The 27,041-nt window shown below is 39.7% G+C and overlaps 1 protein-coding gene across 2 annotated transcripts in view; it reads right to left on the bottom strand.

The window, feature by feature from the left end:
- MSR1 (macrophage scavenger receptor 1) overlaps positions 1–27,041 on the bottom strand; it is an 83,547-nt gene that overhangs the window by 10,280 nt on the left and 46,226 nt on the right. Inside the window, exons 8-9 of one of the 2 annotated variants that reach the window (XM_045455103.1) lie at positions 21,975–22,028; positions 3,380–3,568 (exon numbers count right to left, since the gene is read on the bottom strand). In XM_045455103.1, coding sequence (XP_045311059.1) covers positions 3,380–3,568; positions 21,975–22,028 — 243 coding nt within the window. Of the gene's footprint in view, positions 1–3,379; positions 3,569–19,211; positions 19,796–21,974; positions 22,029–27,041 lie in introns of those variants that run through there. The other variant, XM_045455113.1, reaches the window with a different exon arrangement.

Raw genomic sequence — 27,041 nt, 5'->3', positions numbered from 1 at the left:
TGCTACTGCTGTTGCTCTGAATTTGGTTTACCCTTTATAATAGATGAAAGGTTTACTTCAAGGTATAAGAGATTAATAAATTGCACGTACAGGGTTTGTTTCCTTTTTTTAATCATAGATTTTGTAATTTTTATTTCAGAGAGAGAGAGCGCATATAAGCAGGGGAGAAGGGCAGAGGGAGAGAGAGGGACACAGAGAATCTTAAACAGCTTCCATACTCAGTGCAAAGTCTGACCCTGGGATCATGACCTGAGCCGAAATCAAGAGTTGGACACTCAACTGACTGAGCCACCCAGGCATCCCACGGGGTGTGGGGCTTTTCCCTTCTTTTCCCTTCCCTTCCCTTCCCTTCCCTTCCCTTCCCTTCCCTTCCCTTCCCTTCCCTTCCCTTCCCTCCCCTCCCCTCCCCTCCCCTCCCCTCCCCTCCCTTCCCTTCCCTTCCCTTCCTTTTTATTATTTTTGAGAGAACACAAGTAGGGGAGGGGCAGAGAGAGGGGGATAAAGGATCTGAAGCGGGTTCTCCACTGAGAGCTGCGAGCCTGAGGTGGGCTTGAATTCACGAACCTTGAGATTATGACCTGAGCCCATGTCAGACGCTAAACAGACTGAGTCACCTGGGTGCGTGAGGCTTGTTTCTTAAAGACACAAAGTTAAATGTCTCTCTGTATAATGTAAGCTATAAAATCACTCATCTTGAGGAAAGGTGAGTTTTTCCCTGTTTTAGGATAGTTTTCTCTTTTTGGATTCAGTTATTCAGCTAGCCCATGTTTAAATTATCTGAAAAATGGCAAACTGTATTTCACTTTGTCAACAAAGGCTCATCCTAATAATTCAAATAATCTACATGTTGTTATTCTTACAACTGAATAATTTTATCCATCTACCAGGTGAAGAAGTCACCATCGATGAAAATTGTATTTCATCCATTAAGCACTGTGGTTGTTCACTTCATAGATGCTAACAGTCATCTGAAATATTTTATATGATTAAATATTTGAAATAAATGGGCTTTCATGCTATTGGTCTTAGTTTCCACAGAAATAAATTCTCTCCTCATACGTTGTTGAAACTAAGGTTGGCAGCTCAGTCTTGCTAAATGACTGACTGATTCATTTGACTCTCCAGTGACCAAGAGTTGGGGATTTTTAAATTTTGTTTTCTTCTCTGGAAAAAACAATTATCTGGCTTATTGATATTTAAAACGTTTTGCTTTAGGAGGTACACTTTAGAGGTGCAAGAATGATTTTAGTCCCATACTTTTCAACCCGGGGAGAAAGTTCTGAAAATATAGTAGAGATGGAACGTATGGAAATTCCAAAGATGTATGGTTGTAGAAAATTATGGATCTTTTCTATTTCCTTTGTTTCTTTTGTTCAAAGCTGTAAGACACAAATTAAAAACTGGGGCCAGGGGCTGAGCCTAGGTACAGAACTTCTCGCCATCACCACACTCTTTTGTCTTATCTCCCCTCTTCATATGAGACTAAATGATTTTTCTGACCTCTGAAGACTTTGGAACCTGGATCTCTGCTTAATTTTCTCTCTCTTTTTAAATGCTTATTTATTTTTGAGAGACAGAGAGACAGAAAGAGACAGGGAGACAGAGAATCCCAGGCAGGCTCTCAGCCACCCAGGCGCCCCAATTTATCTCTTCTTTTATTTTTTATTTTATGGTTTTTTTTTAAATTTTTTTAACATTTATTTATTTTTGAGACAGAGAGAGACAGAGCATGAACGGGGGAGGGGCACAGAGAGAGGGAGACACAGAATCGGAAACAGGCTCCAGGCTCTGAGCCATCAGCCCAGAGCCCGACGCGGGGCTCGAACTCACGGACCGCGAGATCATGACCTGAGCCGAAGTCGGATGCTTAACCGACTGAGCCACCCAGGCGCCCCTAAAGTTTATTTATCTTGACACACTCCCTTATTTTATTGCTATAGACAAAATAGCAGCATTACCAGATAATCTTATGTTTATAACTTTGCATGAAAATTCTTCTTGCCCATATCTAAAATAACACTTAATAAAATCAAGGCCAATTTTTTTTGTCAACATCAATTTCAGAGAAACTAATTATGTATTTGTCAGATTTGTAGAGTAAATAAGGAAAAAAAATAGTGACTTTAAAAGTCTAATTTATATGGTTACTTTTTTCTAATCTCTTTATCATTTGAATTGAAACGCTCATATGTTTAACTATACATAAAACCTGTTGTAAGGTACCCATTTAGGAAAAATAAATGAGACAGTAAAAATGTCAAGATGTATACATTCAAATACTTTTGGCCCCTGCAAATTTTCTTCCTAGCTCTTAAAAAAAAATTCTTTTTTAACATTTATTGATTTTTGAGAGGGGGGATGGTGAGGGGAGGGACAAAGAATCTGAAGCAGGCTCCAAGCTCTGAGCTGTCAGCACAGAGCCTGACACGGGGCTCAAACTCAAGAACTGCGAGATCATGACCTGGGCCGAAGTTGGACGCTAGGCCAACTGAGCCACCCAGGTGCCTCTCTTCCTAGCTCTTTAATACATTCATAGAGCAGGTTATGGAGTCAGCTGGGTAAAAATACACAAATATGCATGCAGCAACAGAATTACTCAGTGTTTTACGAACCTCAAATAGAGGGGAAAGTAACCTACCTCTTCCCTTATTTCTCATCACGTTTCTTAAAGGATTTAGAGAAATCATAAGGAGCGGGTAGGGAGAGCCTATGTAATTGCTTCTTTCTCTTTCAAGGCTCCTCACTGTCCTTTTAGAATACAGGTGCTCCCTCAGGGACCAAGGATAGATCTCACTGCTGTGGAACACGACTGCGAGGAAAATGCACAAGCCGGTGCCCGGCTCTCCAGTTCCGCAGAGGAGAGAATGTGAGCGAGCACAGGGAAATGCTCATATGCCTCCAAGACCCGGATCCATAAACTGAGCTTCCCAGGACGGCCTGTGGTTCACCTGTCCCTAGTTCTCCTCTTCTACTGCACCAATCACTATTTTCCTCTGGTGTTGTCTACTGAACCAAACGAGTCTAAACACCGTTTAAACACTAAAGATCTCCTGAGAGCGTATGCCATTTATTTTTAAGATCTATTTCTTTTCATTTCTACTTTCTAGGAAGGGCTTTTGAAAAAAACTCCTACATAGGGTATCTCTTCCTATTTTATATGTTCCTGCTGCTACTATATTCTGTGTATTAGAGAGGGGCCAACATTTCATTAAAAAAAAACTATATATACATATATATACACTATATATATACTATATGTATATATAGTATATATATATATATATACTATATATATTTATATACATATACTATATATAAAACTATATATACATATATATAAAAAAACTATATATATATATAAAATATATTTTTTAATTACCTTGTCCAAAGTAAGCTCCCTTATGCACAGCTTGAACACCTTGGTAACCCAAACTTCTACAGATGACCTGTCCACCTCGTAGCTCCCAGTGGTCATCACAGACCGTGCCCCAGTGGCCACTGTGGAAAATCTCCACTCTGCCCTCATGAGGACCGCTACCACCAACCAATCGTACGGTCTTAGGTGGAGCTGGAACAAAAGCAAGCAGGGGTTAATTATATATAACTATTGTTTTATAGTGCTTAAAAAATTGCCACATTTTCCCCCCAAGAAGTACGGCTACTGAAACAAATATTAAACTTTCTAGCACCACCTGTTGGTAAAGAGTTTAATTGCAGATATTGCATTAGTCAAAACTGAAGTCGGATTTCTTCGGTCTCAACACTTCTATGAGTGACATATACAATTTATATAAGTTACATATATGAGAACACTTCAAATATTATGCCCCAAAGACTTTAAAATTCAACATCTAAAGTTTATTAATATGCTAAAGATTTTTCATACTACTTCGTAAAAATAATAACAAATTGGTTATTTTCTTGCCACATTAACACACAAACCGGAACACATAATCCAGTGACTTTCAATGATGTAGGAAGTGGAAGATATTTTATAAATTATAAACATAAAAATAGATGACCAAACATCTTATCTTTTACAAGAGAATCAAGATAACTATAGTGACAATATTTATTATTTTGGATATTTTGAGAAATGACTAAGGCAATAAACTTTGTGAAGAAATATACTATGTGTTTAACTATAAAAATAATTTTGTTCTGCAAAATTTAATCAAATTGCTATATATGATAAACCTTTATAAAATTTTGACCATGTGCATGTTTAAATGACTATTAAATGACTCTTTTGGTTTTTTGTTTTGTTTTGTGTTTTGGGGGAGAGAGAGAGAGAGAGAGAGAGAGAGAGAGAGAGAGACAAAGAACACCCAGGGGGGAGAGAGAGAGAGAGAAAGGGAGAGTGAGAGAGAACACCCAGGGCAGAATCCAAAGGCACAAGGCTCTGTCTCAGCGGTGAGATCATGACCCGAACCAAAATCAAAAGTCAGACGCTTAACAGACTGAGCCACTGAGGTGCCCCATGCCTCCTATTTTTAAAGAAAACTATATATATATATATATATATATATATATATATATAATGAACTTAGGGACAGATAAATAAAAGTATGTAAATATAAAAACAAGTCACTTGGAGAATAAAAATTTCTTTTTTTATTTCTTTTTTTATTTTTATTATTTTTTTTAAGATTTATTCATTTTTCAGAGAGAGAGAGAGACGGAATGTGAGCAGGGAAGGGGCAGAGAGAGAGGGAGACACAGAATCCGAAACAGGCTCCAGGCTCTGAGCTGTCAGCACAGAGCCCAACATAAGGCCCGAACTCACGGACAGCGAGATCATGACCTGAGCCGAAGTTGGACGCTTAACCATCTAAGCCACCCAGGTGCCCCCAGAGAATCAAAATTTCTTTAAAGACCCTGTATTATTCTAGTAAGTTTTCATTTAAAAATCATTTGGCCGAAGAATAGAATGAAAGGCAGAGACAGAAAATACTTTTAAAATTTAGTTCATGGTGGGGCGCCTGGGTGGCGCAGTCGGTTAAGCATCCGACTTTAGCCAGGTCACGATCTCGCGGTCCGTGAGCTCGAGCCCCGCGTCGGGCTCTGGGCTGATGGCTCAGAGCCTGGAGCCTGTTTCCAATTCTGTGTCTCCCTCTCTCTCTGCCCCTCCCCCGTTCATGCTCTGTCTCTCTCTGTCCCAAAAATAAATAAACGTTGAAAAAAAAAAAATTAAAAAAAAAAATTTAGTTCATGGCTAAATAAAAATAACAATATTCTCTAATAATTATAAAAGCCAACGAATAAGTACAGTTCTATTTAAATGTATCTTTTTAATGTAAGTTTGAGAAACACTATAGTGAAAAAAGCAAGATGTGACTATCACCAAATATGTCCCTGTCATATGAAAATGGAGTGTTAGGGAATGGGTTTACAAAGCTCAATTAATTGAAGAAATACTCAGCAACGTTTTTTTTCTAAATTTTATTGAAACCATAATCCAGTAACAAGTAAAGAATACCAACAATTTTCTATAACATTCTATAACAAAACTGACTGAGCCACTCAGAAACATAAAAAGCTGACATGTTAATATGTGGTATTATAATTATTTTCTTGATTCTTCCAAAATAGAATTCAGTGCTAAATACTGAATTAATGTAATCAGGCCCAAGTGCATAAGCCATTCCTCACTTAATAAATATGAGTTTAAAACATTCTTAAAGGCAAAATAATTTGTTGTTACAGTATTCACACTTTCAATTACCAAGTAAAATACCCAGGTGACCCAGTCATTCATTATAATTGCTTAAGAAAATGGGCAATAATAATCCAGGAGTGGATTGTTTAATGTTTTAAAATATTAGAGTCATGTAGTATTAACAAGTACTACCCCCAAAGGTTTTGTCTTTCCAGAAGTCAAATATACCCACACATAATATATTTATCATGATGCTGTGACAAAACACATCATATTCAAACAGTTGATTACATGAGCTTGATGTTCTTCTTACCCAAATAGGTGTATGAAAGTGTTATGGCTGTGTATTCTTTACCACTTACCCCTCCCAAAATGTCATTAAGAAGCCTTGTGTATCCTGGGGTAGTATTTCTCAAACATTAGTATCGTCTTAGCCTGTTCAGGCTCTATAACACAACACCATAGACTGGGTGGCTTAAACAATCAACGTGGTATTTTTCACAGTTCTGGAGCCTGGAAGTCCAAGACCAAGGTGGTGACAGATTCGGTCGGTGGTGTGGCCAGCTTTTTTGCCATGTAGACAGTGTTAATGCATTTGTCAAGTAAGAAAGAGTAGGGGAGCTATTTCCTTATTGAAGGTGAGTTTTGAGCAAAGACAGTAAGTCCAGCTCATAATAGATATTTAAAAAATCTTGATATAGTTACGTAATATTAATTATACTATATATTTAGATGTGTTTTCTTTCTTTTTTATATCTGTCACTGTAGAGTACAGCTGAAGTGAAAAACCCAAGAATCAGATAATCTGGATTTTAGTTCTGCCTCTCACATGGCTTCTATGACCTTTTGAAAGCGTTTAACTACCCTAAGACCAAGTTTTTCAGCAAGCCAAAAATATCTACTATCTCGCCCTCTGCAGAAAAAACTTGCCAACCCCTGGTGTAGTTGAAAACACAATCCATGGACTAGAATGCGAGAGGATTTCAGTAGGGATACTTTTGCTAAGTGGTCCTGGAACAAATAAGGTCATGGCTCATCTCTGCTTTCCTTTCCAGCTTCGCTGACAACCACTCCATCCGTGCACTTCTTGCTTTTTACTTCTGTTACATAACTGGTCACATTTCCCAAATAAGCCTTGCTCTCCCTTATTTCTGGAGCTTTGATCCCTGTTGGAAATGCTCCCTCAACCCCCCACACCCTTTCTCCCACACACACACCATCCAGTTCTCCCCGTGCCGCCCCCAGTCCCAGGGTTTGGATAGGTTTCCGTCATGAAGCTTCAGCAGCACTAATGACCCACCAAAGCACTCTAAACCAGTTTGTTTTCTCCATTAAACTGAGATCCTTACCGCTAACATTTCAGCACCTGGCAGAGCACAGGATTTCACTTAGGAGGCACTTGATGAAGAGTTATGGTATGAGTGAGTGAATGAGTCACCGTGAGCTCTTCCTGATGTGCAAAGTGCATTCCTGAGTGGATGGAGTTAGTAAATGCTGAAAATATCAAACAATAGAAGACATAGAATTCAATATTTCAAAGGTGTCTGGAGGGACTATAATTCCTACGTGTAGAAGCAGTAAGGGAAGATGCTGGTTTACCTGAGATAAACGAGTCCCATTATGGGAAGAAAGGATGTGGCTATTTACTGAGAGCCCCCCAAAGTGGGAGGGATGATCAGAAGCCTTTATATACCCTAAAACCCAGTTTTGTAAGTTCAGAGGATTTATTTCTTAGTGGCAGACTAACGTTAAACAGAATCTTGGGACTAAATGTCAATTCAATTTACAGCAAGAAATGTAATTGCCTCAAAAACTGGAATATTTGTATCTACTTGACAAGGCCATTTTCTCCCCGTGGGCAATCTGCACAGGAAGTCAAATTGCAATCAGTGAATTATTACTTTAATTAATTTATTAATTTACAATGAGACACAGCAATGAGATTTTGCCTCTGGGACTGGCCAACACTGTTTGGTTAATACATTTTTCTTTACATATGTTAATACATTCCATCAGGTTAGGTGATTTGGCATATCTCTGCTCTGATTCATTTTCGCTTAACTTCCTACAGGCAATCTGACTATTCTTATTTCCCAGTTCTGAAGGGAAGGGTATAGTACTGATAATTTCTATATATTCTTAGAAGTCTGTATATAAAATAAAACCAATATATAAAATATTTACTATACTAATAGCTCACTCATATTTCTATGATCCTAAGAAAAATTTTTCAAAAGAAAAATATGTCATAGAGCAGATAATTTACAAAGAGTTTTATAATGTAATGTGAAGAAATAATTCAAAACATAATAAAAGTTAACAACTTTGGAGGTTATTTTTGTTTTGTTTATTGTGGGCTTATTTTGAAAGGAGGAAATAAAACATTAACTATAATAAATATCTTAGAATAGAGAAAGTTGATTATTATATATACATTAAATGAAGAGTTTTGGGGGCATTAAGCATAACATCAAAAGATCATGTAGAAATGGAAAAACAAAGATGATAATATAAGTATTATACAAAAAAGACCAGAAGTACCCAAGGAAATTACAGTAATTTTGTATATGGGGCAAGAAATTGAATATATAATCTTTTTCTTATTTTCTGGAATTGCATTATTTTAAAAACTAAGATTCATAAAAGAAGTGGTGGCTGGAGAGTCACTAATGTCCTTACTGTTGTAAAGGGTCAATGACTCAAAGCTGAAATTCACAAAATTGAGAGGAAAGAACAAGCTCAGAATGAGAGAGATATAAGGCCATTCATGGAAGGAACACACACAATATTGTCTGCTGTTTGTGCATAATACATACGTAGCAAATGTATAAAACCAGAAATGGAAAGAGACATATATATTCCGAGATAAAGGTTCACCCTGGAAAAGCTAGGGATGCTGGGATAAATAGGGTCTCAACTGTATTAGTTAACATTCTGTTTCGTAAAAAACAAATACCTGTAGTCGTTATGGTAAAACGTCAAATTCTCCAAAATCCAGGTGATGTGTACATGACTACTGGGTAGCTGTTTGTTATAAGTGTTCATCTTTTTTCCCTTTATATTTGAAATATATTTTATTTAAAGAAGAGAACACATCTATAGCTGTGTTGATGGAGCCACACGTGAGCCCTAAATAAGTTACAAAAGTGCTTCAGTGCAAGTCTTAAGAGTTTGAAAAAAAGAGATTCTAACTCTACTAGGCTCTATTAGGTAGGAAAAATTCTAATTTGAAAAAAGAGATCACGAAGGACGTGAACTATGGGGGCTTCTTTGCATGTGTCCCTTACCGCTACTTGCGTAGAAGTCAAGAACGGAGGTTAAAAATAATTCTTGAGGAGTACAGTTATCTCAACTATTACCGTATCATTTACCTCATGGTCACGTTTTCTTTATTCATATCATTTATTAGAATTAGAATTCAGTGTTAAATTTATTACAATGGTAATTATCATATTTATTTCCAAATTTAGTAAATTAAAAAAAAATCTGATTGCAGTTTGATCTGGAAGTCCTCACAATGTGGCCAAATTCCTCTAGAAAGGAAAGTGATGTCTTCTTTACGATAATTAGCTTCATGAGGTAGTTAGCTATGAACCACACAACCCTGATATCAGATGTCTGGAGAAACAGAGTTAAACCTCTCTGGAAAATTACCGTAACAGATTTTGAATCTTACTCTGGAAGCTGAAGGAGACAAACAGTTTGGAAATCCGAGACAGAGCAGAGCACAAAGTAGATGGAAAGGGTCTTAGTGGAGAAGAGGCGTGCAGTGTAGTCTGATGGCAGCGGAGAGAGATTGAGAGCGGCCAGGGAGGAAAATGTAGTGTCTACACTGGCGGGGAATTTCAAGACAATGAAATCTGAGGTTCACCTTCACCTTGTAGACTGTTCTGCTTGCATTTTCCTATTATAACCAAACCTTCAGTAAAATCCTCTCAGATCCCCAGGCAGAACTAGGCTTCTTCCTCAAATGAAGGGAGAGATGTAGTGCTTATTGTGGAATGAGCAGTGTGGAGACAAAGGAAGGTATGTAGGTTGTTTCCTAAACCAACCATAACGAATGATCCCCATCGTGTGGCCTAAAACAAGAAATGTATTCCCTCACAGGTTTGGAATCCAGAAGTCTGAAATCAAGATGTCCACAGGGTCATACTCCTTCGGAAGGGTCTTCGGAGAAATCCTTCCTCGCATTTTCCTAGCTTCTAGTGGCTCCTGGCAGTTATTAATGTTCCTTGGCTTGTAACTGTGTCACTCCAATCTCTGCCTCTGTTTTCTTCCTGGGTCTGTGTGTCCCTCTCATAAAGATGCCATTTGAGTTAGGGACCACCTGGATCCAATATGACCTCATCTTAGCTTAATTACACTTGCAAAGATGCGACTTCCAAGTAAGGTCACATTCTGAGGGTTCATGCGGATGTGAATTTTCACATCCTTAAACCCAGTATCACAGAGGTAGCAGGGAAGACACACGGCGGAAGGTAATTTTTTCTGTATTTTCATCAGACTATTTCAGATAGGAGGCACTCAAATTGCCTTAGAACATGAGGTTCGTGTTCAGTTTTATTTTAACATTGAAGAACAAACTAAAGGCCCAAGATTTGAGGACTGCAGAATAAGCAGGTAGTAGGTATTTTGGCGGCATTGGAAATTCACTGGAAATTAGTTAGCAAACTCCACCGTGATTATACTGAACACTCATAGTTCAACTGCTGAATAACTAAAGACTGAGAATCTGTTGCTTCAAAATCCACGATACCAAACTCACATAGCACTGAGTAAATCTAACTTAATTATGAATGGGAGTGAATTACTTCAGTGTGTGCAGATTAAAAAGTAGCAGAAGGCTACTATTTCCTATATTTAATTTGTCAGTTTTTGAGCTTTCTCATCGGAGATAGCTTTAAAAGACTCTTGCTGGAAGAAGTGGTAAATTTTTAAGATGGAAGAACTTTGTGTTTAAAAAGAATACCTCTCTTGTTGTGCAGATCCCCACAAGGATATGATGGTTAAGAATAAGTTTATGTTGGTGGGGGGGGGAGACAAACAAAACAGAAAGGTTGAGTAAGACAAGAAAAGCAAGTGTGGTTGGGAGTGTAAGTTGTCTGAGAGTATCCTGGGCGCTAATGTTGCTTCTACTACTGGATTTCCAAATTGTCAATTAAACAGACGTGTCTGTGTTTCAAAGACCATATTGTTTTCTTCAAGGGACCGTATCCATATATTAGGGTATTTATTATCATTTTAGACCAATTTTGTTATTATTTAATATCTCATTTCTACGTGAGTCTTAAGTTTCTAGAGTTGCTGAGGAGAGCTGCAAAAAAATTTATAAAGGTGCATTTTACTTGCCTATTTTTAGACTATTTACAATTTGCTCTTCACTTAAAACCATTAAGATATTGAATGGAGCTAATTTATAAAACTCACACCACAAAATAGCATTAATTACATTATCATTCTTTCTGATTTCTGAAAATGTAGACATCAATCAGACCTCATAAATGTCCTTGTGTCCCTCTTTATAATCTGTTAAGACATTGATAAGTGATTTAGCCTATTTGAGCCTTGACTATTTATAAAATAAATATATTAACACGTACCTCCTACATTTGAGGTGTCAAATATGACATTATGTGGAAAAAATGTATTTTATTTTATTTTTTTCAACATTTATTTACTTTTTGGGACAGAGAGAGACAGAGCATGAATGGGGGAGGGGCAGAGAGAGGGAGACACAGAATCGGAAACAGGCTCCAGGCTCTGAGCCATCAGCCCAGAGCCCGACGCGGGGCTCGAACTCACGGACCGCGAGATCGTGACCTGGCTGAAGTCGGACACTTAACCGACTGCGCCACCCAGGCGCCCCGAAAAAATGTATTTTAAATAGTAAAGTACTAATCAAAAGGTAGTGATAGAATTATTCATTTTATTTCATTCTGAAAGTTATTCTAGGAAACTATGAAATCATAGACTGTATGATTTTGAGTTGTGGATTTCGTGGAGAAAAATGTCTTAACTTTGGCCCAAGGAAGATTTATCTGTCCAGTTATCGGCAAGGCTGACAACCCAGGGCAGATTCTTCGACGTTTTATGAAGAGAAAATTATTTTCTAAAATAACTGAGTGTCTGCCCCTTGAATTGGATCAGGAGGTAAATTAAAAGCCAATATACATTCTCTTTGTCATTGTGTGCTATATTTTGTTTAGGCTCATAACTTTTCAGAGCTCCAGGGGGCCATCACGACTGACTTGCCAGGACCGGTAGAAAATACCATAGACAGTCTCCATTACCTCTGCATTTGATAGGAGAAGCCATGATTTGTGTCCAAAAGCTGTGTCCACAATATTTGAGGACACATCACTTGACGTCTCAAATATCCAACAAAAAAAGCTGTTTCTCTCTCCTCCAGGACTCATTGCTTCCATTTGCTTAGCTTAAACTTTGGCTGTTTTGGTGTAATCAAAGTAGATACTCTTAGAAACAAGAAAAAAAGCACGGAATAGCAAATTTTGTTTGGATAATAACAGAAAGAAAAGCAGAAAATAATGCAAAATGTGGGTCCTTAGGTTAGGGTACTAAATGCTTTATTTCACATGAAAGGGTCCTAGTGCTTATTTACCAGAGGGGGCTGGGGGGGGGGGGTGGGCGGTGAGGATCTGTATCATAAAACAGGAAGCTTGTTTAGATGGGAAGTCAGGCTGCAAACTTCCTTTATGACTTCGGACAAATTGTTTTGCCTGCTTTCATTGTATTTAATTTCTTCATTTGTTATGACATCTTGCAGAATTGCCTTCTAGGACTTTTGTGAGAACTGGTTTAGTCCATGAATGTACTTTGAAGAGGTTTGCAAAAGAGACTAAAGACACTCTAATGTGATAGGATTTAAAATGAGATAAACTGGATTCGCACTCCGCCTCATATATGCTAGCTGTGTGATTTTGCACAGGTTAATGACCTGTTCTAAATCTCATGGGAAAAACAGCAGACTGATAGGTTTCTTGAGAGGATTACGTGAAGTAGGTATATACATAGGGCTCTGTAAGAACACCTGGCCCAGAAGACTCACTTTCTGTTATAGGTATTGTTATGAATATTATTATTTCTTAAAAATTCAGATTTCTGGCCTAATTGGGAATCGGTGATGATATGACAAAAGTATCATGTATAAAAGAAATTTTCAACTACACTGTGCTTCAGAATTCCAAAGAAAGCTTCTGGAAACCGCACATAGCAGCCCACAACCCAAATTCCTGAAATAAACATCTCTGTATGTTGAGTCCAGCCATCCATATGTGATAAAAGCCTGAGAGATCATTCTGATGCTCACCATGGCCTGAGAACAAATGTCAGAACAATAAAAGAATTTTTTTGCATCATGGAAGAAATGACCTAATATTGCTGTCCGATAAGCACTTAACAAGAATATTATTAAGTATTATTTAACAGCGCAGTTAAGTTGATCCACTTTTTCAGGAACTTTAGCCCTGCACTCTGAGATTCTGAAGGGGTGATCCTGCCCAGCCCATCATTTGGTATTGATGCTTTACAGACTACAGTACTTAGTCAAGGGAAAACTCAGATTCCAAGAAGAGACCACAAGAGTTCTTTTGAAGGAAAAAAGGTGGCAGGCACTCTTTCTCAGACATGGATAAATGTGCAGATTCTGCAGCACAGCAAGAGCCTAATGGACTATGAATGGATATGAGAGAGAGAGAGAAGGAGAGAGAGAGAGAAGGAGAGAGAGAGAGAAGGAGAGAGATACTGAATCTAAATGACTTAGTTTGAACTCCTGGATCCCACTAAGCCTGAAGCAAAACCATCTCTTGGAATTCTCCACTATGTGAATCAATAGGTTCTGCGTCTCCATTAAGCAAGTTTCCACTACTTTCTACTTAAAAAACTCTTACAAAGGCATAAATGGTGATTATTTGAGAATAAACATTCTCAAGAAATAGCTTCCCAGGTCATTCTTTTTCTCATGATCTGATTAATCACCATTGGTTACAGTCTACTTAAACTGAATTAGCCTGGCGATCTTTATTATTCCATGAAAGCACCGTAATGCAAAAGAACATCCCTGAAATGTCAAAACAAAACATTGACAAGAAACAAATAAAAGTGAAATTGATTTTATAACTACAAAAACAGCAGAATGTCTCACATTTACTTACTATACAATGTAGGCCTTGAGAAGTGAGGGACAGGAAGATGGGCAGAGACACCTGAAGCAGATCTTCCTCATTCTGAAAGTTCCAGCCTTGCCCCGCGAAGATTTAGATGTGAGACTTCAGACACTGACATCAATTCTCGATACTTTCCTGTTATAGGATGAATTACATCCACCCAAAACACAACTGTGGACATCCTAATACCCATGTGACTATATATAAAGATAGGGCCTCTAAGGAGATAGTTCAGGTTGATTGAGGCCATACGGGTAGGGCCTAATCCAACAGGACTAGTGTCCTGAGGGCACTTAGATCTTGGACTTCCAGGGTCCAGAACGAGGAGGGAACAGATTTGGGTTTAGTCACCCTGTCTGTCGTACTTTGTTCTCACAACCCTATCAGACTAATCCACGTCTCCCTCTCTTTTCCTCTCCGTTTTGTGTTTAGTTGCAAATGAAATGAGTAACAGAGTCCCTCAATGGGTATAAATTTGAAAATACAGCTTTTTCTCTAATTTATAAATTAGAAGCAGCCATCCCTGTTATGTCATGATCTGAGCACAGTTAAACCTCCCCTTAACAAAATCACTGTGCCACTGAAATGCCAACTTTATTTAAAGGCTTAGCAGAGTCTATTTTTTTTTTTATTTATTATTTTTTTTTTAATTTTTTTTTCAACGTTTATTTATTTTTAGGACAGGGAGAGACAGAGTATGAACGGGGGAGGGGCAGAGAGAGAGAGGGAGACACAGAATCAGAAACAGGCTCCAGGCTCTGAGCCATCAGCCCAGAGCCTGACGCGGGGCTCGAACTCACAGACCGCGAGATCGTGACCTGGCTGAAGTCGGACGCTTAACCGACTGCGCCACCCAGGCGCCCCAGCAGAGTCTATTTAAAACAAAAAAAAAAGAAAGAAAGAAAACGGCAAAGGGGCCCCTGGGTGGCTCAGTTAAGTGGCCGACTTCAGCTCAGGTCATCATCTCCCTGTTCATGGGGTCGAACCCTGCATCGGGCTCTGTGATGAGAGCTCAGAGCCTGGAGCCTGCTTCAGATTGTGTGTTTCCTTCTCTCTCTGCCCCTCCCCTACTTGTGCTCTGTTTCTCTCTCTCTCAAAAATAAACAAACATTTTTTTTTTTTAAAACCTGCAAAAGTATTTATTAAGGGCCTACTAGATGTTTTACTACAGTAATAATAATTACTCATTTGGCTATTTTCTGTGATTAATATAATACATGTTCTTTTGGTATAGACATAGTATTTCTATGTGCAAGTGAAATAGAAGGTAACAGAATATAACAGGAGACTACAACAGGAGAGAGTTTGGCATGAAAGCTTGTTTTGGAATGGAACAGATAATCATTTTGTAGGGAATAAATGAATTATGCTATAAGCCATGTGGAGTTTTTGCAAAAATATTGTGCACAGAGACTGAATATTTGTGTTCAGGTGAAGCAATTTACCTTTCAGCATTTCTAGGAAATGGAAAATCAGAATTACACAGAACATCATTAGGAAGAAGGGTGGTTTTCATTTTGCTAAATCATTCATATTAAGATTCCTTTAAACAGTTCCCGGTAATGAGCATCTGAAAAGTTGCTGGGATTCAGGTGTTCCATTTTGCAGTGAGTGGATCAGGCAGAATGCGAGTAATTCAGGGAAGCAGGGAATGGAAATCACACAGAGCACCCCCGGGAAGGGGCCATTCTGTAGGTTAAGCCATAATGGGAGATATTTCTCGGGCACTTCACGTGCAAGCCAGCAACTGTGTGGTTCTGGGGAATCTGGTGTTGAGATTCCCTCTGCAGGACGGTGCATTTCCAGAGAAGCCCAGGGCGAGAGGGGGCGAGTATGGTTGTGAGCCCGAAGTCGGACGGTGCTTTAATTGGAACAAAGGAAACGATCTCGTGTCGGCGTGAGACCACAGTGACTGCAGAGTGGGAAGCCAGCACCCGGTTCTCTGAAGCGGGGCAGGCAAGCCGTTTGGTCTTCTGAGGCTGTGGATGATGGGAACCGGTGTGTTGGGTCTAGTCCACCACTTTCAGGCTCGTAACTAGATGGATTTCAAATTTTGCTGATGTGAGAGACCTGGCTGGAGCTGTACTGATTTTTTTTTTTTTTTTTTTCCTTTCCTTCTAAGTGGCTCCGGTAGGAGTCGGGCTGTGTTGAGTCAGCTCGGAAGAGAGACTCAACAGGGTAAACGCTGACTGCTAGATCCATCCCGATTTAAATCTCTTATTTCAACTTACACGACGTATTAGTCATCTCCACTATTCGGGAACACACCCATTGTGTTAACGGAACGTTACAGTTTTGACAACACCTCATGGATTCGCATAAAGCTTTAAAAACCACAGACTGTCAAGAACAAGAAGGCTTAGCTAAGTTACCTGGAGCCACGTGGCTCCCAATGGCGTATTCTGCTCAATCATAACGGGTGCTGCCGAGAAAACTACACAATTGAGTTTGGAAAAAGAGACACAATAACAGAAGAGGGACATCAAAGCAGCCAGATTATATTAAAAAATATATCTGTGAGCCAGTTACTGAAAAGATGTTGAGTGAGCCAGTTACCGAAATAAAAACAGAATATTAACAGGTGGTTCCTTCTCCTCACGCCCATAAGTAAATAACTCTTATTACCGACAATGTAAACTTCGCAGGTATTCCGGGGAGACTATGTTTCTGAATAATAGATGTGGGGCAGAACTGGAGGCAAGAGCCGACATAGTATGCGAAGGTAGAAACATACACAAATCAAGATTAATTGGCAATGCTTTTTTTTTTTTTTAATTTGAAATAATGGAAGTCATACTCTAAGAATTTCCACCTGCTTTGTGTCTTCAAATTATTAGGCCCATTCCGGAAAACCAAGTTGCTTATTACAAATCTCTTTCCCTCTTTTCCCCACACCCTCCACGCTATGCATTTGCGGCATTTATATTTAAGAACAAAACTAGTGTGGGGGTGTTGAATGCAGTCATAGTTACAACATGGGACGTTGGAGATTGATACACCTGGCTTTGAGTTTCTGCCCTTCCATTTATCAGCAGTGAGCTTCAGTTTCCAATCTACAAAATGGGAATAACAAAGTACCTACCTCAAAGGCTCTTCTGAGGATTAAATGAGATAATGCATCAAAAGCCCCTGGTGCACACCCAGTGTTGTCTAAATGTTCACTGTTATCATTATTTAGAGTTTGGAGGAGAAGGTTTTACTTCGGTCGGCTGAATGCTTTGAGAAAGACCAAAATTCATCTGCGATTGTGCTGTCCTCAGTAGAAATCAATTGGAAGTCAAACTGATATTTCACACCCTTGCACGAGTTTTAAGACACTGTAAATTCACATTCTAATTATAGTCTCATTGGGCATGAATAAAGCACAGTAAAAAATACTAACCAATGACACATTGGTCATCTGTGTGTTTAGGACAGAGCCTCACACGAAGTGTTCAATTGTATAGTAGGAATTGTGTTTGTTTGACTGAAACACACTTCCACGTCGGGCGAGAACAGAACAGAGGAATCCTTGTGATAAGCAGGAGACCTCAAGGCAGATTTCTGTCTCTTCCTCGCACATTACTCAGGGTGGTATAATTTGTGCACCTGAGCTGGGCATTCAGATCTATTTTTGTCTAAGGAGAAAAGAGAAATCCTTCTCCCCTAATTTGCAAAGTCTGGATCAGTATTTCACACACTTAGAATCTACTGGCACTTTGGGGTGTCAAGCAACCTGTGAATGGAGTGCCCTGCCATTATCTGCCACGATCTCTGGGATCAGGGTCATTCTGTGGCCAGTGTGGACCACGGCCTGATGGCAAGGGAAGACGGGTTCCCAGGTTCTAGTTGGCCCCCAGTACAGAGTGGGGTAGGAAGTGACACCTAATTCAACCCTGGACAAAGAGCTTCAACTCCCCTCCCGGTGTTTGCATTAACTGACTAGTCGACATGGCCAGTCTTCTAATACTAAGGACCATCTCGAGACTGGCTGATTCCTCCCCCTCCTCTTTTTTGTTTTTATTCTTGGAGACTCTGGTGTCATTAGGGGCAGACCCAGAGGACCATAGACAACTCTAATTTGTTTCAACCCTTCTTGGAGCTTTCTCATCAGCAGAGTCTTGGGCTCACGCTTCGTCCTTCAGAGCCTGGACTCTCTTGTTTTATTAGACTGACATTTTGTTCGGACCTCTGTTGACAGCTTCTGGCCTCTGGCACACACTCCGTTTAGTCACTTCTTTTATTTACAACTTACGCTCTTCTGCTCGGCCCAGACAAACTCAGTGATTTGTGATCTGGTCACATTTTCATTCCTCTGTCTCGCGTAAAATCTCATCTTCCTCTCTAGCATCTCTCTCTTTTTGTCCGTGACATTTACTTGGCTTCTTGCATTTTCATTTTGCTTTCGCTCCTATCCTCAGGACCGGTTTTAAATGTCTGTGTGATTCCGGCACGGAACAGCAATTCCGGTTCAGAGAGACCACGGCGAAGCAGACCTTGTGTGTTTAAAGCACTTTATGATTTTACAGGGCATCTTCATACACACAGTATCTCACGTGACCCTCACAACAACCCTGTGAGGTAGGTGTCATGAAACGCTTTTCCCAGGAGAGGGAATGGAAGGGCTGAGGGACACACGGACACGCTCAAATTCTACCAGAAATTCAAGACTGGGACGCCTGCGACTATTTGTAAACCGTGAAGAAAATGAGAGGTGTGAAAACGTCATCTGCTAATAAACAGAAAGAACTTCAAAAACAACATGATAGCCTATATTTTTCCTATTCCTTGTTTCGGTCTGCCTTTTCTTATCTTTTCTTTCCCCTTTCTCTTTTTTACCCCTTTCTTCACCTACATAAAATATTTCCAGTTCTATGGAAATATTTCTTTATCTTCAGGATCTATACTAGATACTTAAAGCGTAAAATACAAAAGAGCTTTTGGCAATAGAAAACTTCAGCATAATTTTTTTTCATGATCAAAATATTTGCTTGAAATTGCCAGGTAATTGAAAGAAGTAAGTTCTATGTTTTGGTCTAAATGTGTGGAATGAACTGTTCAAGCTCTACTTTACCTCACTATAAACTTCGGGAAAAACGGGGGGGGGGGGGTTATAATTTGTAGAGTAAGCAGATAAGAAGGTAAACTAAGCGAATCAAAATCAATATTTTTAATATTTTAAAGAATTTAATAATCTTGATCTCCTCTGAACACCTGTAGAGCCCTGTTCCTCCCCCAGTATACCTCTGTTGTATTGTATAATCACCTGTTTCCATGTCTAGGCTTTCAGGGACTATTAGCTCTATGAGGGCCAGAGCTGTTATGGCTTATTATTATGAGGGCTTATTAGCTGTTATGTTCAGCTCCAGTATTAGCCCTTATTATGAGGGCTTATTAGCTGTTATGTTCAGCTCCAGGAGGCACACAATGAACATGTGCAGAGTGAATGAATGAATGAACGAATTTTCTTTTATGTTATCCCTATCACTTATTGAGAGTATTGTTTTTGAATGTAAAGAACCCATATATAATCAATATCCATGAGATGTCTCCTAGAACCCAGTGGGTTAAATTGGGTTCAGTAAGACATCAGATGAGTGGGGAGCAGAGGGCTCCTGGTCTTGCTCTGAGAACTGGGAGGAGCAGCTTGCCAGTCAGTACACGGGAGATGACCCAGCTAAGGTGCCAGCAGATGGTGGTGATGGTGGGTTACTGGAGTGGGAAGAGGTCTGAGCATAGGAACAGAGGTCCAAACAGCACAAAAGACCTGGAGAGAAAGCCATGTGGAAGCTGGGTACGACACAGGAACCAGAGTCATTTGAAGGAGCCACAAAGGGATCTTGGAGTCAGTTGTGCGGATGATTTGTCCGGAGGTGAGGGGCCTTTTAATGAGATGGTAGCAGAGGGTGTCTTGCCCAACCTGCCTGATCTTAAAAGGGCCCTGCCCAAATATGATCCGGGAGTTGCACTGGTCCTGACAAATGTACAAAAGAGGAAATCAGTGATTATTCCTTTTATATTTAAATCATGCCTAAAAAAATACTAAATGTATTTGTTAAAATAATTTCATATAAAGTTTTATTTATCAGAAGTAACTGAAGATGTGGGGAATCAGGCAATTGCATGCAGAATAAATTGGTCCAACCTTTTTGGAGCCATTTACAAGAAACTATCACATTGTAAACTGCAAGCCACCTTTGGACTATTGATTCTACTTCTAGCAAATAGTCTATTATAGAGTATTTCCACAAGATCATGTACGAGACTGCTAAATGTAGCATTGCTTAATAAAGCCAAAGCATGGCAAGCAAGAAATCATCAAGTGCTCCTGACTAGGGGATAGAATACTATAGTCACTGTGGCATAGCTATATAATGGAACAATGCACAGTCGTCGAGAAAAAAGAGCTAAAGCCACATGGACCGACATGGGCAGATGACTGACATATTGACTTAAATGAGGAAAAAGAAGAACATACTGTATAGATGTCTGTGTATATGATTTTTTCTCTCTTTTAGAAACATTATGGAGTTACACATATTGTCTGTGGGGCGGGGGGAGTGCATGGAGGGAAGTCTGCAGATCATAAACACTCATACACAGAACTGTCTCTATCATTGCTTTCACAAAGCAAGTATGCACTTAAGTTCAAAACAGCCATGAAAATATCTGTAAGTGAAACATCTCTGAACGTATCTGAAAAACACGTTCAAAGCATTGGTAACCCCAGGTAACAGAAGGCAGTGTGGGTGGTCAGTGTATAGACTGCAAAACAGAGAAGTTCTTTACTTGCCAAACCTCCCCGGAGTCAAGGTTAAGTGGCTCAGAAAAAGTCTCAGGAACGGGAGCAAAAGAGATTAAAAAAAAAAAAAAAAAAAAAAAAAAAAACAGAGATAAAGGCAGAGATAAAGACAGAGATCAACAGGGAGATAGGGAAAAGAGTTACAAAGAGCTTAAGTGAAAATAACTGGAGTGACACGGAGCACGGAAGGTAAGTGGGATAAAAAAAAAGTGTTCCAGCCGTCACAAGTGATCACATTCCAGAAGTAATGAACACGCAGGAGAAAATGTATACTAATGTTTCCATATCTTAATATAATAACAGCAATGCTAATAATCACCGAGCGACGCCAAAACTCGTGGGGGAGGTACACACTACTAAATGTTGTTCAGTTTAGGGGCAACGGGATCAACAGTGCGACAACTGTGAAAAGCATCCTGTAGCTACGTGATGCTTTAGTGGCTGGCATTCACAGTGCCGACCCTCAGTTATCTAAGTGTGGCATCCGTGCACGGTACAGGTGAAAATAATTCCTTCTGTTCTAAGGGAGAGAAATTGGTACTACGTTTTTAAAATAACTACGACTGAAAAGTGCTAGAGTTTTGGTACATTAAAGGATTAGCCATAATCTATCTAAAACAGACCCTGGTTGGGTAGAGATTATGTGTGTGTGCGCGCGGAGCGGCTACTCCCAGAGTCACAGCACACACAGGTCCTACTGGGGATGCAGGGGAGGGTCCCTCAATCCCTTTCCATAATCCTTTCACTGGATCCGTGTGGACGCAGCCCAGACACTCAACTGATTTACAGCCTGGTATGTTGAAGACATCTCCTCTAACAATCCTATCAAAAGGGATCCCAGTGTGAAATCTGTTCTGTTGAGGTTGTGATGTAGAACACAACCTTTCAAGTTTTTAGTGATGCAAAACAAAACACAAAAACCCCAGCCTTCAGGGAATTGATGGGTCAGGGTTCTCAGATTGTCCAAATTCCTATAGGTAGCCTTTCAGTAAGTTTACTCAGTAGGCAAGGAGACTAGGATTGTTTCTATTCATAAACTTGGTTTTCCTTCAGCAGATTGAAAGTGGCTTGAAAAGTGAACAGTTTTCTATGTGGAACTTTTAGAAAACTGTGCTCCTCAAGAAAACAAAATACAAATGGGTAATGGGTAATGAAACTTAGAGTTGTATAATTTAATCTATTTGTTTTACTCCAATTAGCAAGCTTTATTTGTAGAGCACTGTGGCTGGCTTGCAAAGAATCTCTACGGCTCAATACTGAAGTTCCCAATATTTGCCTCGAGCCCAGACCACTATCATCACAAGCTTATTTATTACAAGACACACATAAAAACAATGAACCATAAACTTACTTAGCATGCTTCCGCTCCCTTTTTCCCCCTTCTGGCCTTTGGGTCCAGGATTTCCTTGGAAACAAACAAAAAAAGCACCAATTTTATTTGTAACTAATTAAAAAATTAATTGCTGTAAATGGAGACAAAAATTAATTGCTTTAAATGGAGACAGAGCGTCACAAAGTAACCTAGAATCTCAACTTAGAACAACCTACAGATGCTCAAATACAATAATGTCGATGGTAATAACAATGGATATTTTATTTTATTAAAAAATTTAATGTTTATTCATTTGAGAAAGAGAGAGAGAGAGAGAGAGAGAGAGAGAGAGAGAGAGAGAGAGAGAAAGTGCAAGGAGGGGAGGGGCAGAGAGAGAGAGAGGAAATGAGAAGAGAATCCCAAGCAGCCCAACTCGAGCCTGAACTCACAAACCCTGAGATTATGACCTGAGCTGAAACCAAGAGTCTGTCTCTTAACCAAACGAGCCATCCGGGCACTCCAATGATGGCCATCATTTTAAAAGTCTATTAGGTCCGTTACATAATCTCAAATTATCTACAAGGGCATTAAACATCCGATTTTCCTAAAGCAGGCAAAACTAAGGTATAAGCACAATTTGTGCTTATTCATCTTCTGTTTTTGTTTTCCCTCTTTCTTTGATTTTTGCCTTTCTCTCTCCCCCCAGGATATCTTGTGTCTTTTATCCCATCTTAAAACTTGATTTCTGTATTTTCCAATATACTTCATCTGTTTTTCTATTTGTTAAGAGGGGAAAATCCCAAACATCTGGGAATGAATTTCTGAGAGTGCTAAGATCCTGATCGCCTCCTTCTGAGGGAAGGTAAGAAGGTCTGAGGGGCATCTAAACCTCTAAGCCTACTTACTTTGGCTTTGAGAAACCTTATCTATTTACATAGGGGTGTGGTACAAGGCTAGCATTTTATAGGAGGGTCAGGATTTAAACAGGTATCAGAAACATTGTTAAAATCTTTGCTAAAGGTTGCTATTCAACCACAGCTCCACTTTTATTTCATTTTTTAAATGTTTATTTATTTTTGAGTGGGAGGGAGGGAGGGAGGAAGGAAGGGAGGGAGAGAGAGAGAGAGACCCTGTGTGAGCAAGCACAAGTGTGAGCAACCAAGCACAGAGTACAAGCAGGGGAGGGGCAGAGAGTGGGAGACACAGAATCCAAAGCAGGCTCCAGGCTCCGAGCTGTCAGCACAGAGCCCCACTCGGGGGCTCGAACTCACGGACCGTGAGATCATGACCTGAGCCAAAGTCAGATGCTTAACTGCCTGAGCCAGCCAGGCGTCCCTCAAATCTTTCTGAACTAAAAGTTTATTCTTCCATCAAATGAAAAAATAACACCTTCCATTGAAGAGTTACCTTGAAAATCAGCAACGATGTTTATAAAGCCTCTTGCCCATATGAGATGAATAAATTAACAGACGGTAGCTCTTACCATTTCACAACATCTCCCAAAGCTTAGCTAGAATGGTCCCACTGTGGTTTTATTCTCCGTGAACGAGAAAGGACTTTTTCATCTCACTTCACGTTTTATGGCACCATTTTTTTAATGCTTATTTATTTATTTATTTTGAGAGAGGGAAGGAGAGAGAGAATATGATAGTTATTTTTAATTTTAAAGTTTTAATATTTATTTGGGTTTTTTATTGTTTTGTTTCCCTCATTTAGTTTACTTTGTATTCACCTTTGTTTCTGAACATTTGTTCTTATTCATCATTTAAAGACTTTTTGGGCTCCAATTTATCAGATTTAAAAATATAAAATTACATTGATAAGTAACATGAGAATTGAGATTTAACACTTAAAAATTATAAGCTGCTTCCAATTAAAATTTCATTGTGAAGATTTCATGAAATGCCAACCATTCCTTTTTAGAGTATGAATAGATTGTCTCTAACCATTTTCCATACATGATTACACTGTACATAATTATATTCACTTTTTTTTTTTTAACGTTTAATTTTTGAGACAGAGAGAGACAGAGCATGAACGGTGAAGGTCAGAGAGAGAGGGAGACACAGAATGGGAAGCAGGCTCCAGGCTCTGAGCCATCAGCCCAGAGCCCGATGCGGGGCTCGAACTCACGGACCGTGAGATCGTGACCTGAGCCGAAGTCGGACGCTTAACCGACGGAGCCACCCAGGCGCCCCTTATATTCACTTTTTAATTGTGATTCAGTCATTTCAGGTAATGTGAAACTTTCAAAAATCATTAATTTATCAAAGTACTCAACTCCTTTCCAATTTTTTCGATGATATACTTTTATGAGATATTGTATCTCCATTTCCCCAAGAGGAAAAGTCTAAGATATTAAACAAAAATTGGGACAGGGGTACTTAAAAGGGTGTAATGATCAGTTCTAATTCTTTTCAGAGAAGGTAATGTAATAAACAAGCTTAATTTGATCATTGTTGCTTTATTTAGAAAAAAGAAAGAGCTGTACACTCTTCTTGGGAGTCTTTTTATATTACAATTTGTTTTGGATAGTTTAAAAATAGAAATGCTCGAGCCAGAGCCCTGAGGGAACGACCCACTTAAATCCTGTTAGCTCTAGGATCTTATGATAAATAAAAAATCAGGTTTTTTTTTATTTTGCTTTTTTATTTCATACCACTTTTTAAAAATGATAAAATGAAACAAAATTTTTTTTTTCCTTCTTATAAGTAAATACAAATGTTTTAGGTTACGCTAGCATGACTCAAAGATCTCCTCACAGACGAAGTTACTTGGAGATTTTTTTTCTCACAGGTAAACACATCAGAAACATCCTTGCTAGAGAACAGGAGTGCTTCCCTCCTTTACAAGGATACCTTTGGCTAAAACGGAGCCCAAGAATTGTCAAAACCTGGAGTTAATCTCCTTTCATAAGTGGCACTCTTCAATCAAAAATAAGGAGCTTATATTTCTGAAAGCCATTAAAAAACAAGAAATAAATAGTATGTAATATATTGACATTCTAACTTTATGTAGGAGGGGGTATTTTCTTTTTTTTTTTTTTTTTTTTTTTTCAACGTTTATTTATTTTTGGGACAGAGAGAGACAAGGCATGAACGGGGGAGGGGCAGAGAGAGAGGGAGACACAGAATCGGAAACAGGCTCCAGGCTCTGAGCCATCAGCCCAGAGCCTGACGCGGGGCTCGAACTCACGGACCGCGAGATCGTGACCTGGCTGAAGTCGGACGCTTAACCGACTGCGCCACCCAGGCGCCCCGAGGAGAGGGTATTTTCAATCACATTATGATTTCAAGTATTTTTAGTGCCCCCTGCTATGGGCTGGAACATTAGGTTACTTATTTTGCCACACATGCCCTATGAGCCCAGGTCTTCAGGTATTTCAATTTTAGATGAGACCATCTCCGCCCTAAGCCTAAGACTGCTTCCTGTTTCCTGAAGGCTTCACCTTTGACCTTCTCATTAACCTCCCCCCTCCTTCCTGGGTCTCCTCAACCCCTCCCTTATTTTATCCTGCCATCTGCATCTAAGTGGTATTCAAATCTCTTTCAAAGAAAACCAAAACAAATCAAATGAAAACCACAACACAGAAAAACCTGATCTGTTCTCTGAGAGTCAAGACTGTTCAAGAACTGACTCTACCTCCACGGTCCAGCTGATCCTGGATCCTCCACACCTCTGAGCATCCCCCGGTCTGGTTTCCACTCACCCCACGGAAACGGCTCTCAATAAAGGTGACATCCTTACAACAACAGCAACAACAACAAAGGGACTTCTCTAGAGCTCATCTTACTCGACCACCTGGTGAAACTTTTTCTCACCACATCCCCCAGCTTTTCTTAATCACCGTGGCTGCTTCTGCTCAATCTACATCTTGGCTTTTAGTGCGGATCCTGTACCCTCGTTGGTTAAGGTTTCATCCTCGGCCCCTTCTCCTCTCACCATCTGCCCATGAAAGAGATTAAAACCAAAGATTCCAATAAACTTTTATATAATCATAGCTACAAGTGTGTCTACCTCTAGCCTCTCCTCTGAACTCCAAACCCATATATTCACTGATTTGTGACTATTTCCATGAATGTCACAGAGACAATGTTCAGTAATTATCTGTCAAGTATATACATGGATCATTTACGGTCGACAGTTTCAGATACTCTGAAGAAAGACCATAACTCACCCTTACAGTCGGACTTTGAATGGGCTCTGTGACTCCAGCCGAAGGGAGGCACCTTATTTACAGGCTCTGAAACCTAGTTCATTCGGCGAGGTTACATTCGGAGATTTTGAAGATGGGTAAGGTTACATTTCAGTTAAATCTTCAAACCTTTTTGAAATACATATGTCAGATTATAACTGCTCTACCCTATAGATCTGTTAGATATCAAGACAACAGAAAGTCTTTCCTTTCTCTTAAAGACTATTAAGGACCGTGTCTTATTTACCCCTCATTTCCCAGGATCTAGCATTGCAGTGTATATACAGCAAGTAATTATTACATGCAGAAGGAAGGACACAAGGGGAGGGGAAGAAAAGGAGAGCAGAAGAGAAAATAAATAGGGTGCTCTTTTTTTTTTTTTTTAAGTTTATTTATTTTGAGAGACACGCAGGGAGAGAGACAGAGAGAAAGCGAGCAGGGGAGGGCAGAGCAAGAGGGAGAGAGAGAATCCCAAGCAGCTTCCTTGCTGTCAGTGCAGAGCCCAGTGCATGGCTCAATCTCACAAACTGTGAGATCATGACCTGAGCCGAAATCAAGAGCGAGACTCTTAACCTAACGCGCCACTCAGGCGCCCCAAGAGGGTGCTCCTTCTTAAGCTTTTTGCCTTTAACGTTTATTTATTTTTGGGACAGAGAGAGACAGAGCATGAACGGGGGAGGGGCAGAGAGAGAGGGAGACACAGAATCGGAAACAGGCTCCAGGCTCTGAGCCATCAGCCCAGAGCCTGACGTGGGGCTCGAACTCACGGACCGCGAGATCGTGACCTGGCTGAAGTCGGACGCTTAACCGACTGCGCCACCCAGGCGCCCAGCTTTTTGCTTTTAAATCTGTCAGTGCTTTAAATATTATTCAGATAGTCCAGGCCGCGTCATTGGTTAGAATATGACAAT

The sequence above is a fragment of the Leopardus geoffroyi genome, chromosome B1 (genome assembly GCF_018350155.1).
Source record: "Leopardus geoffroyi isolate Oge1 chromosome B1, O.geoffroyi_Oge1_pat1.0, whole genome shotgun sequence".
NCBI classification, from domain to species: Eukaryota; Metazoa; Chordata; class Mammalia; order Carnivora; family Felidae; genus Leopardus; species Leopardus geoffroyi.
Note: the sequence above shows the minus strand (reverse complement) of the source record. Positions and strands in the feature narration are given on the sequence as shown.